We start from the raw sequence: 9,304 nt of genomic DNA, 5'->3' as shown, positions 1-9,304 counted from the left end.
GCGGAGCTGAAGCTCCGCAAGCCCTCGCAGCGGGCCAGGATCCCGGCGCCCTTCTTCGCCCACCTGGTAGGTCGCTGGCTCCGCCCACGGCCCCCGGCTCGTCCCCTCGACAGGCGCCCCCCCGAGACCCCCGTGACTTTGCCCGCGCAGGGTCGGGTGGCCGAGCCGGCGGACCCTCCCGGGCCGGACCCCGCGGAAGCAGACGCGGATGCCCTGGTGCCCACGCACGACGAGGGGGGCCGCGCCATCCCCGAGTGGAAGCGGCAAGTGATGGTGCGCCGGCTGCGGGCCCGGCTGGCGGACAAAGAGGCGGCGGACGGCCAGGTACGTGGCGTCCCGGGAATGGGAGGGGCACGCTGACGGCCCGGGGGGACGCTGACGACCCCTCTCCGCAGGACGCGGGCTCCTGGTGCTTCTCGCCCTCCCGCCAGGCCGTGCTGGGCCCCTTCGGGGAACTGCTGACCGAGGCAGACGTGCAGCAGCTGGAGCGGGCGGTGGAAAGCCTGCGGCTGCGGCGGCGGGGCGAGGCGTACCAGGGCGAGCTGCGGCGCCTGGCGCGGGAGCTGCGCGCCCTCCTGCCCGCCCCGCTGCTCACCATCACCGTGCGCAGCCCCCCGCCCGCCCCCGGGCAGCCCCTGCCCGTCTGGTGTGGCCGCCTGGCCGGCGCTGTCAGCAGCCTGGGCGCGCTGCTGGCCCACGCCGAGGGGGCGCGGGTCGCCTCCCCCGCCGCCGCTTCCCCCGCCGCCGCCGGCGGACAGCCCCAGGAGCCGGCGGGCAGCCTGGCGCAGCGGGAGATCCGGCAGTGCGGGGTCTGCGTCCGCAGCCTCCGCGGCGCCTTCGAGCCCGCGTGGGGGGCGGCGGAGGGGATGGCGGCCGGGGGGAGCGGTGCGGAGGCCGCCAGCGACTCGGGCATCAGCTGCGAGGAGGCGTTTTCCGACGGCGGCGGCTCCCCGGCGCCGGAGCGGGGCAGTCTGAGGAAGGAGCGGGTCGTGATGCTCTTCCTAAGCCACTGGAGGCGGTCTGCCTGCGGGCCCCCCCCGCCGGCCGCCGGGGACGCCCGGGAGGCAGCGGGAACCGGGGAGGGGGGGGCGGCCCGCCTGGCGCGGCAGAGGACAGCCATCCAGCGGCTTCTGGGCGGCTGGCGGGACGCCGCCTCCCGCCGCCCCCCGCCGTCCCCCGCCGTCGGCCGCGCCCTGCTCTCCCCGGAGCAGTTCGTGGCGAGGGCCCAGGGGGGTGCGGCCGACTACGAGAGCCTGTCGCTGGAGCTCTTCATGCTGGGCTATTTCCGCATCCTGGAGCAGGAGCTGCCCCCCGAGGAGCGCCGCGGCCGCCACCTCCTGTGCTTCGAGGTCTTCGAGCAGCTGGGGCGGCACGGCTGGCGGGCGGTGCGCTCCTTCCACCGCGCCGTCACCGACGAGATCGCCGCCGGCCGGCGGGGCTGGCGGGACGGCTTCGACGACATCAAGGCGAGGTACTTCGGATCCCCCCAGAGCTCGGCCCGGCGGCCGGGGGAGGCCGGGGGAGAGGGGGAGGAGATCTGCCGCTATGTCGACCGCAGCTTCGCCTTCTGGAAGGAGAAGGAAGCCGAGATCTTCAGCTTGGAGGAGTGATGCCCGCTGGCGGGGAGGACGGAGGGCTGCGTGAAGCCGCGGGCTGCAATAAACGCCTTTTCGGTTCTGTCCGAGCTGAGCAAGGCTTCCCGGGGCGATGGAGAAAGCTTTTGGGCGGAGGGGGACCGCCCCGGCACCCCGACCTCCCCCACCCCCCCGGGATCGGTGTCTTGGCCCCCGGCTCCCCGCGGCGAGGCGGGCTGCCGCCGTTTATTTGTGGCCGCCGAGGAGTGAGATAACATTCTATATTTAACACTCGGCATCGGCAGCCACAGCCGGGGGGAGGAGGGACATCGCGGGGACCCCCGGCGACCGATGGGGCGGAGCAGGGGGGGATGCTGGGGGGAGCCTTTTCTCCCAGGCTTGCGGTGCCCGGCTGGCCGCGGAGGGATGCTTTCCAAAAAGCAGCAAAGCTGCGGGGCGACGGAGACGGACAGCAGCGGGCAGCTCTGCCCGTACGGTGCCTTTAAGAGCAGGGAGCGGTGTCCCGGCGCCGCCTAAAAATAGTGTGTCCCACCGTCCCGGCTTGATCGCGTGTCGCGCTGGGGTGTCCCTCCCCAGTGCCGGGACCGCAGCCACTTCCCTCCCGGCAGGCCGGCCGGAGGGCTGCAAAGCCCAGGTGAGAGTGGGAGGGAGCGAGCCAGAGCGGGGCTCAGCCCAGCCCCAAAACCACCCCCACCCCCGAAAAATCGGTGGCAGCCCCAGCAGGGCAGCTCGGAGCGTGGGGAGGAGAAATCGGGGCCACCCGTGGAAGTGGGAGTGGGGGGGCACAGGGAGCACTTGTGCCCCTGCTGGTGCCTGTAAATCAGGCGCTGGGAAAGCACGGATGTGCGGAGCGGGGGAGGGAGAGAGGGAGAGGTAATCGCCTTTTCCTGGCAGGGACGCCCTCACCACACTCTGCTCGGGCTCTGTCCGCCCGGAAGACGCCACGGCCATCCCCAGCACCATGGTGAGGAACGTGGATGACTTTGACTTCTGCCTGCCTTCACATGCCCAGGGCGTGCTGGAGGGGCTACAGCGGCTGCGTGCCAACCCCAAACTGGCGGATGTGACACTGGTGGCAGGTGGGCAGGAGTTCCCCTGCCACCGAGGCGTCCTGGCCCTCTGCAGCCACTACTTCCATGCCATGTTCTCCGGCGACTTCGCCGAGAGCATCGCGGCACGGGTGGAGCTGAAGGAGGTAGACCCCGGTGCACTGGAGATGCTGCTTGACTTCGCCTATACAGGGAAGGTCACCATCAACCAGGGCAACGTGGAGGGGCTGATGCGGACCTCCAGCCAGCTCCACTTCCCCACTATCCAGAAGGTCTGCAGCCGCTACCTCCGGCAGCAGATGGATGCCACCAACTGCCTAGGTATCTGCGAGTTCGGCGAGAGCCACGGCTGCCCTGAGGTCTCCTCCAAGGCCTGGTCTTTCTTGCAGGAGAATTTTGAAGCCGTCTCTCGGCAGGAGGAGTTCCTCCAGCTCTCCAAGGAGAGGTTGGCTGTCTACCTCTCCAACGACCAGCTGCAGGTGCAGGAGGAGCAGAGTCTGGCTGAGGCTGTGCTGCGCTGGGTACGCCATGACCCAGGGCCTCGAGCCCAGTTCCTGCCCGAGCTGCTGGAGCTGGCCCACCTTATCTCGCTGCCTGACCAGTACCTGCAGAACCTGCTTGCCACCGAGCCCCTTGTCCGTGACTCGGATGCCAGCAAGGCCCTCGTTGCCCGATCCTGTGCCACGGTGGGTACCCCCTGCCCCAAATCCCACCCCCAGAGCTGGGGGGGAGGCTCAGCTCAGAGACTGATGGTCCGGCCCTGGCCTCTCCGTCAGGGGCAGAGTGATGCTGGTGCCCGGAAGAACCCCCCAACCCCACCACAGAAGCTGGAGGAGGTGCTAGTGGTGGTCGGTGGCCGCGTGCTGGAGGAGAGCGAGGATGAGGACGGAGGGCTGGAGATGCCAGCCGCCCCCAGGAACTTCGCCTTCTACAACCCCAAAAGCAGTAAGTGCCCACGGCAGGGATGGGGCAAGCTCACACACACACCCTGCATGTTAATTAACCCTCCGTCTACCCCAATGCCACCTCTTGCCAAATGATCTGGTGTCAGGAGGGGCACTGGTAGGGGGTGGGGGGGTGGGAAGAGTGAACCAGGGCTAGCTTAAAAGCATCATCACTGGCTCGGGGGGCATCATCGCTTGGCTCCACTGGGTTTCAGGGCGATGGATGGCTCTGCCCGACTTCCCTGATTACAACAAATGGGGTTTTTCCCTGGTGGCTCTGAACAACGATGTGTACGTCACAGGTAGGTGCCGGAGCTGCCGGTGTGGGGTGGGGGTCCCCAAGGAGCGAGGATGGAGGATGGGGGACAAAGATGTGGGCACGGGGCGCTGGCGTGGGGCTGGGGGCTACCCTCCTTTCCGAGCAAAGCCCTCTCCTTGCTCCCCTCTTGGGTGGATTCGGCCACTGGTGAGGGATGCCCAGGGACGGCTGCGCTCGGAGGGGGTGGCCCGCCTGACCTGTCCCTCCCCAGGCGGCTCCCGGGGGTCCCAGAATGACACGTGGTCGACGACCCAGGCCTGGTGCTTCTGCCCCAGGGACGGTGCCTGGAAGCCCATTGCTTCCATGCTGAGAGCCCGGACAAACCACACCAGCGCTGTCCTCAATGGTGAGATCTACGTCATTGGGGGTAAGGCCACGAAGACCCCGTGGGTGCTGCTGGGGCAGGGGTCTGTCGGTGCCCCGGAGCAGCAGGGTGGCTGCAGCGTCCCACCACCCTGCAGGGACAACGGTGTATGCGGTGGAGGTGGAGCGCTATGACCCCTACAACAAGAGCTGGTGTGCCATCAGCCCAGCCCTCAAGTATGTGAGCAATTTTGCAGCTGCCAGCTGCTTGGGCAAGCTCTACCTGGTGGGCTCCTGTGCCGTCAAGTACAACGCACTCACCCTGCAGTGCTACAACCCTGTCCAAGGTGAGAGCTGGCCCTGCCACCGCACCCCACCAATGCCTTCCTGGGGAGCAGGACTGAGGGGGACCCCTAGGCAGGCGACATCCTGTGGCGCCAGGCACGGTCCCGCAGGATGTAGCCAGGTGCTAACGGGGTCCACCAATGGCTGCAGCACGGGGCCAGGGGCCAACCAGGAGCATGGCTGCCGGCAGCATGGACCTGAGTCGCAGACCTCCAGCACAGCCTGGACCTGAGCTTCAGTGGAGTGGGATCCCTGGGGCAGAGAGTTGGGGAAGCTGCCCGCCTTATGGAGAAACTAAACCCCTTTGACAATGCCACCTACTCGGGCAACCTCTGTGCAGCCCATGGTGGTCTCCCCCATCCCACACCACCACTATAAACAATATCCCCCGACCTTTTTTTTATGCAAGAGCCTCGTCTGGGATGGGGACCGCAGGTGCCACCCTGCCTGGCCACTGTGTCCCTTCCCTTTCAAACTCCCCCTTAAATAGCTGCAGGCTAGGCAATGCTTTTTTCAGTCACTGGCAGCTGCATCAAGAGCCAAGGGTGGGATGTGCTGCTAACGGCTGCTTCTTGCAGATTTGTGGAGTGTGATCACATCCCCCTTCATCCCTAAGTACCTCTCGGCCCCACGCTGTGCCACCTTGCGCGGGCTCATCTACCTCATCGGGGACAACACTAAGAAGGTCCATGTGTACAACCCGGAGGCCAACATCTGGCAGAAGGTAGCAGGATGCGGGGCTGGGCACAATCACTCGGGGAGGTGGGGCAGCTGTTCACTCCCTGCCAGCACCCCACAACCATACCCTTGCACCGCCTCTCCCTCCTGCTGACTCATCCCTTGGCTCTATTAACCCCTGCAGAGCCGAAGATGCCCCAATCCTTCCTTCCCTGCTCCACACTAGGAGCATGGCTTTTGCACCAAGTTACTGATTTTAAGCAGTGTTCACACTGCAGAAGCCCACAGGACCCCCCTTTTCCAGCACCACCCTCCTGCAGGGTGTATGGGGCTCCTGCCTGCGCAGTCCAGCAACATCCTGCCTGTCCCCTCCACCCTCCAGACCCCCTGCTCCCTGCAGCACCCTCAACCTTGCTCCCATACAAGCACAACACGAAGATGCTGCTAAAAGCAAGACATGGCCCCAGGAGCCCCCAAACCTCGCAGAGAGGACAGGGTGGGGGACACACCCGGTAGGTTGATGTCCTCCGTAGTGGGAGCAGGAGGTCCCCGGGGAGTCCCCGCGCATCTCGCCCTGCCCCTCGTGCAGGTGCAGCTCCTGCACACGCTACACGAGAACGGTGGGATGGTGCCGCTGGGCGACCGGCTCTTCGTCACTGGCGGCCACTGGAAGGGCATGGACGGGGACTACCGGGTAGAGATGGAGGTGTATGACTGCGCCAAGGACCTCTGGACGCGGGAGGGCTCCCTGCCCTGCCTCTGGCTCTTCCACAGCTCCTCTTCTATCTTCATGGACACCTCCAAGTGGACGGAGGCTTTCCAGGGTGACCACCGGTGGTAGGAGAGCCCACAGCATTGCCTGTCACCCTGTGCAGCTGCTCTCGCCATCTCACCTCTCTCCCCGCTGCCAATTCAGCTCTGCGGGGGTGGGGGGGAGATGGAAACTCCTCTGCTGGGCTGGCTGGGGCGTCAGGAGCGTGTTCCCCCCCCCCGCCCACTGCAGGGAAAAGGCTTTTCCTTATAAACATGCTTTGGCTAACGCTTTCTTTTAGTTTGTTGTTTTTTTTTTTTTAAGAACTGTCTTTTTCCCCCAAAAAAAACCCCAAAGCTTTTAGGGTATTTCAAGGCCCCCCAAAGTGTGGGACATCCCATCAGAGACTGGCATTGCTGCCTGGTGGCCGTGACCCCTTTCCCCATCATGTTGACATCCAGCATGGGGAAACACGAAGGGGGACCAGGGGAATCTCTCTCTCCCAACACCCAAAGCTCTCTGGCACCTCGCTGTCTCACATAGAAGTGTCAAACCCGCTCCAGTGCCCCGTGGAGCAGAATGACAGGAGATAAACCAACTTTTGGATGCTTTGTGTCTTCGGGTGGCACAGCAGCCTGCAGCGGGGTGCTGCATCCTGGTTTCTCTCTTGGGATGCACAGCACGCGCCCCTGGGAAGTGACCCGAGGGTTATGGTGGACCAGCCAGCACCTCGGTGGCTCCTGGTGCCTCCTGCCCCATCCCCATCTCTGCTGGTACCTGGTGGCAGAGGATGCCACAGAACAGGGCAAGCACAAGGTAACGCTTCTCCGATGACTGGTCCCACTACCGGCACTGGGACATTGTAGCTCTGCCAGCATCGTTTGATGGTTAATCTGTTCTGTGTTAGGTTTTTTATTATTTTTGAAGCATTAAACGCGCACACCGAGGAGCTCTGTGGGTCGTGGGGGGAGCCCCCGGGTTGGGGGGGGAGCGTCCCCCACTCCTGGTGCTCCGCGCTGCTCCCCACGGCCGCGCGGAGTTTTACACACGGGGGGGTCCCCGCGTCCCGCAGGGGAGAGCGGAGGCTCTTCCGCGGCAGCAGCGCTGTCCCCGGCGGGAACCGGACGGGCCCCGGCAGAGGGGCGGGCCCCGCGGCGCCCTCTCAAGCCCCAAGGCGGGGCCGGGGCCGCCCTGCCGGTAGCGGCGGCAGCGGGATGCGGCTGCCGGAGCTGTGCCTGGCGCTCCTCTGCGCCGCCGCCGCCGCCGGGACCGGCTCTCCGGGGGCGGCCCGGGAGCAGTCGCCGGGTCCAGCAGCAGCCGCGGGGAGGGCGTCAGAGGCGGGACGCGGGGCACCGGGGCCGGCCGCCCCCGGGACCGGCGGCGTGGACCCTCGCCAGACGTGGATGCTGCTGGCCGGGAGCCCCGGGCGGGCGAGTGGCAGCCGGGACCGGGGCAGGACAGGCATGGTACGGGATGGGACCGGGGCTGGCAGAGCATCCGTACCAGCCAGTGGCCAATCTCCAGGAAAATCACCCCAGGCTGCCTTGCAAGTCGGTGTGCCAGGTGCTGCCGCTGCCCCCGCCGGGGCCCCCGCCGTGCTGGAACCGCTGCTGAGGGAGCTGCAGCTCCTGCTGAAAGGTACTCACCGGCCCCGGGGAGTGCTGCAGGAAGGGGGGACCGGGGGGGACCCCAGGGCAGGAGCAGGGGACAGCAGGGATGAGGCACCACGGGGCTGGGCAGCAGAGCCAGGCACTGTCTCATCTTGGGGCCAGGAAAAGCTGAGGTTCCTTCCTAAAGCCAAGCCCAGGCTGGGGTTTTGGGTCAGGCATGGTGAAGGAGAAGGCAAAGACATGCAGGAAGGCCTGGGAAGGGCGTGAGGAAGAGGAGGAAAGTGGTGAAGGCAACGCACAGGCCAGGTCCCATCATCGTGTGGAAGCAGCCTTCCACTGCCGGACACGTGAAAACATCTCCATCGAGCAGAGAGCACAGCAGGAGCTGCAGCTCTACTACATCGTGAGTGCCCAGCCTGCCACCCCTTCCTGCCTGCAGCATCTTCCTCCCCATGGGGGCACGCCCCTGGCACAAGGGCTCATTCTCTAACCCAAGCCTTTCCCCATCCCCAGCCAGAGAGGGAGGGGATGTTCCACCGTGGCTCGGGGCTGAACCTGACCAGTGGGCAGTACACAGCCCCTGTTGCAGGGTACTACACCTTCACCGCGACGCTGCACATCGGTGAGCCCTCAAGCACCCCCACGGCCCCGTCAGGGAGGTCCGGGATGGCTCTCACCCTCCCCTCTGTCCCAGCGCGCAGAGAGCAGCGGAGGAAGGGGCAGCGGTGCAGGGGAAGTCATCTGCGGGTGCTGATTTGCGTGCAGTCTCACTGCCAGCACAACAGGTAGGGCAGGGCAAAGCTGGGAGGGGAGAGGGACCCTGGGCCAGGGACGGAGGAAGGAGTCCAGCATCCCTGGGGGAAGGAGGGACCCATTCTCCCTACCACCAGCCTCCCTCTTCTGCAGCAATTTGGAGACCGTGTCCCGGCTGGAGAGTGGTGGTGACCTTTTCACCATCTCCGTCACCGGAGTCCTTTACCTGCAGGTTAGTGGTGCCAGCTCTGCTCGGGACTGTGCCAGGCAGAAAGGTGCCTTCCATGGCTGGGCATCAAGTCTGTTTCTCAGCCCAGCTCCAAGCCCAAAGGACACTCAGTGTCCCAGCAGACCTCAACCCTACAGCACATACAATGGCTAGGTTGCCCTATTGGCCTCTATGTCATCCCTTTCCCAGAAGGAAGGTGGGTGAGCAGTCCCTCCAGCTTCCCTGTGCGCAGCAGCTAAGAAAGCTCTCTCCTTTGCTCTGCCAGGCTGTGCCCAGTGCCCAGAGGAGGTGTCCCAGCCCCATTAAGCCCTCTCTCCCTCCAGGCTGGGCAGTATGCCTCTGTTTTTGTGGACAACGCTGCAGGCTCTCCCCTCACCGTTCAAAGTGGCTCCGATTTCAGCGCCATTCTGCTGGGGGTGTGAAAAGGTGCTGGGCACCACACAGGGAGCTGAACCTGTTGCCAGGAGCAGCCGGACCCTTCTCTGTGCCAGCAACTGTCACGCCTCCCCTGCTCAGCACCAAGCCCAGGGAAGACCTTCCGCTGCTGCAGGAGCTGCAGGCTGGTCCGATACTGCTTGCACTACAGAACCATCTGAAGCTGGACAAAAGATGGGGGAGGAAAGGATAATAAATAATAAATAATAATAATAATAAAGCAGCCTGACAAGGAGCTAAAGGAGTTCACTTTTATCTAAAGGCTAGGGCTGGAAGTTTATCTCGGAAAATGC

The 9,304-nt window shown here is 65.3% G+C and overlaps 2 protein-coding genes across 10 annotated transcripts; both read left to right on the top strand.

The window, feature by feature from the left end:
- Positions 1–992: 992 nt before the first annotated feature.
- On the top strand, positions 993–6,277 carry KLHL30 (kelch like family member 30). 7 transcript variants are annotated; one of them, XM_076341949.1, is made up of 9 exons: positions 1,210–1,471; positions 2,490–2,559; positions 3,034–3,330; positions 3,421–3,589; positions 3,804–3,890; positions 4,119–4,274; positions 4,369–4,557; positions 5,134–5,279; positions 5,823–6,277. In XM_076341949.1, exons 1-9 carry the CDS (start codon positions 1,272–1,274, stop codon positions 6,072–6,074), a joined length of 1,566 nt encoding a protein of 521 aa, XP_076198064.1. In that variant the 5' UTR covers positions 1,210–1,271; the 3' UTR covers positions 6,075–6,277. The 7 variants fall into 7 exon arrangements, with proteins under 7 accessions (XP_076198057.1, XP_076198064.1, XP_076198061.1 ...); XM_076341946.1 differs by having other exon boundaries at positions 2,490–2,674; positions 2,837–3,330; XM_076341942.1 differs by having other exon boundaries at positions 993–1,471; positions 2,490–3,330.
- A 921-nt stretch (positions 6,278–7,198) lies between these two features.
- ERFE (erythroferrone) lies at positions 7,199–9,304 on the top strand. Of its 3 annotated transcripts, XM_076341940.1 has the most exons (6): positions 7,199–7,622; positions 7,810–7,997; positions 8,108–8,216; positions 8,289–8,379; positions 8,501–8,579; positions 8,900–9,043. In XM_076341940.1, exons 1-6 carry the CDS (start codon positions 7,199–7,201, stop codon positions 8,996–8,998), a joined length of 990 nt encoding a protein of 329 aa, XP_076198055.1. In that variant the 3' UTR covers positions 8,999–9,043. The 3 variants fall into 3 exon arrangements, with proteins under 3 accessions (XP_076198055.1, XP_076198054.1, XP_076198056.1); XM_076341939.1 differs by having other exon boundaries at positions 8,108–8,379; XM_076341941.1 differs by lacking the exons at positions 7,810–7,997; positions 8,108–8,216; positions 8,289–8,379 and having other exon boundaries at positions 8,900–9,304.

Source organism: Aptenodytes patagonicus, chromosome 6 (genome assembly GCF_965638725.1).
Source record: "Aptenodytes patagonicus chromosome 6, bAptPat1.pri.cur, whole genome shotgun sequence".
Taxonomy (NCBI): Eukaryota; Metazoa; Chordata; class Aves; order Sphenisciformes; family Spheniscidae; genus Aptenodytes; species Aptenodytes patagonicus.
This window is presented reverse-complemented; position numbering and strand designations above follow the sequence as displayed.

What these genes read in the sequence shown, in the direction of transcription:
- ERFE (XM_076341939.1), top strand. Translation starts at nt 7,199, where the DNA reads ATGCGGCTGCCGGAGCTGTGCCTGGCGCTCCTCTGCGCCGCCGCCGCC. An exon ending in AGCTGCAGCTCTACTACATC is followed by an intron (nt 7,998 to 8,107) that starts GTGAGTGCCCAG and finishes CCCCATCCCCAG; the next exon opens with CCAGAGAGGGAGGGGATGTT. An exon ending in CCGGAGTCCTTTACCTGCAG is followed by an intron (nt 8,580 to 8,899) that starts GTTAGTGGTGCC and finishes CTCTCCCTCCAG; the next exon opens with GCTGGGCAGTATGCCTCTGT.
- KLHL30 (XM_076341942.1), top strand. Translation starts at nt 993, where the DNA reads ATGCTCTTCCTAAGCCACTGGAGGCGGTCTGCCTGCGGGCCCCCCCCG. An exon ending in TTCGACGACATCAAGGCGAG is followed by an intron (nt 1,472 to 2,489) that starts GTACTTCGGATC and finishes TTTTCCTGGCAG; the next exon opens with GGACGCCCTCACCACACTCT. An exon ending in TTGCCCGATCCTGTGCCACG is followed by an intron (nt 3,331 to 3,420) that starts GTGGGTACCCCC and finishes CCTCTCCGTCAG; the next exon opens with GGGCAGAGTGATGCTGGTGC.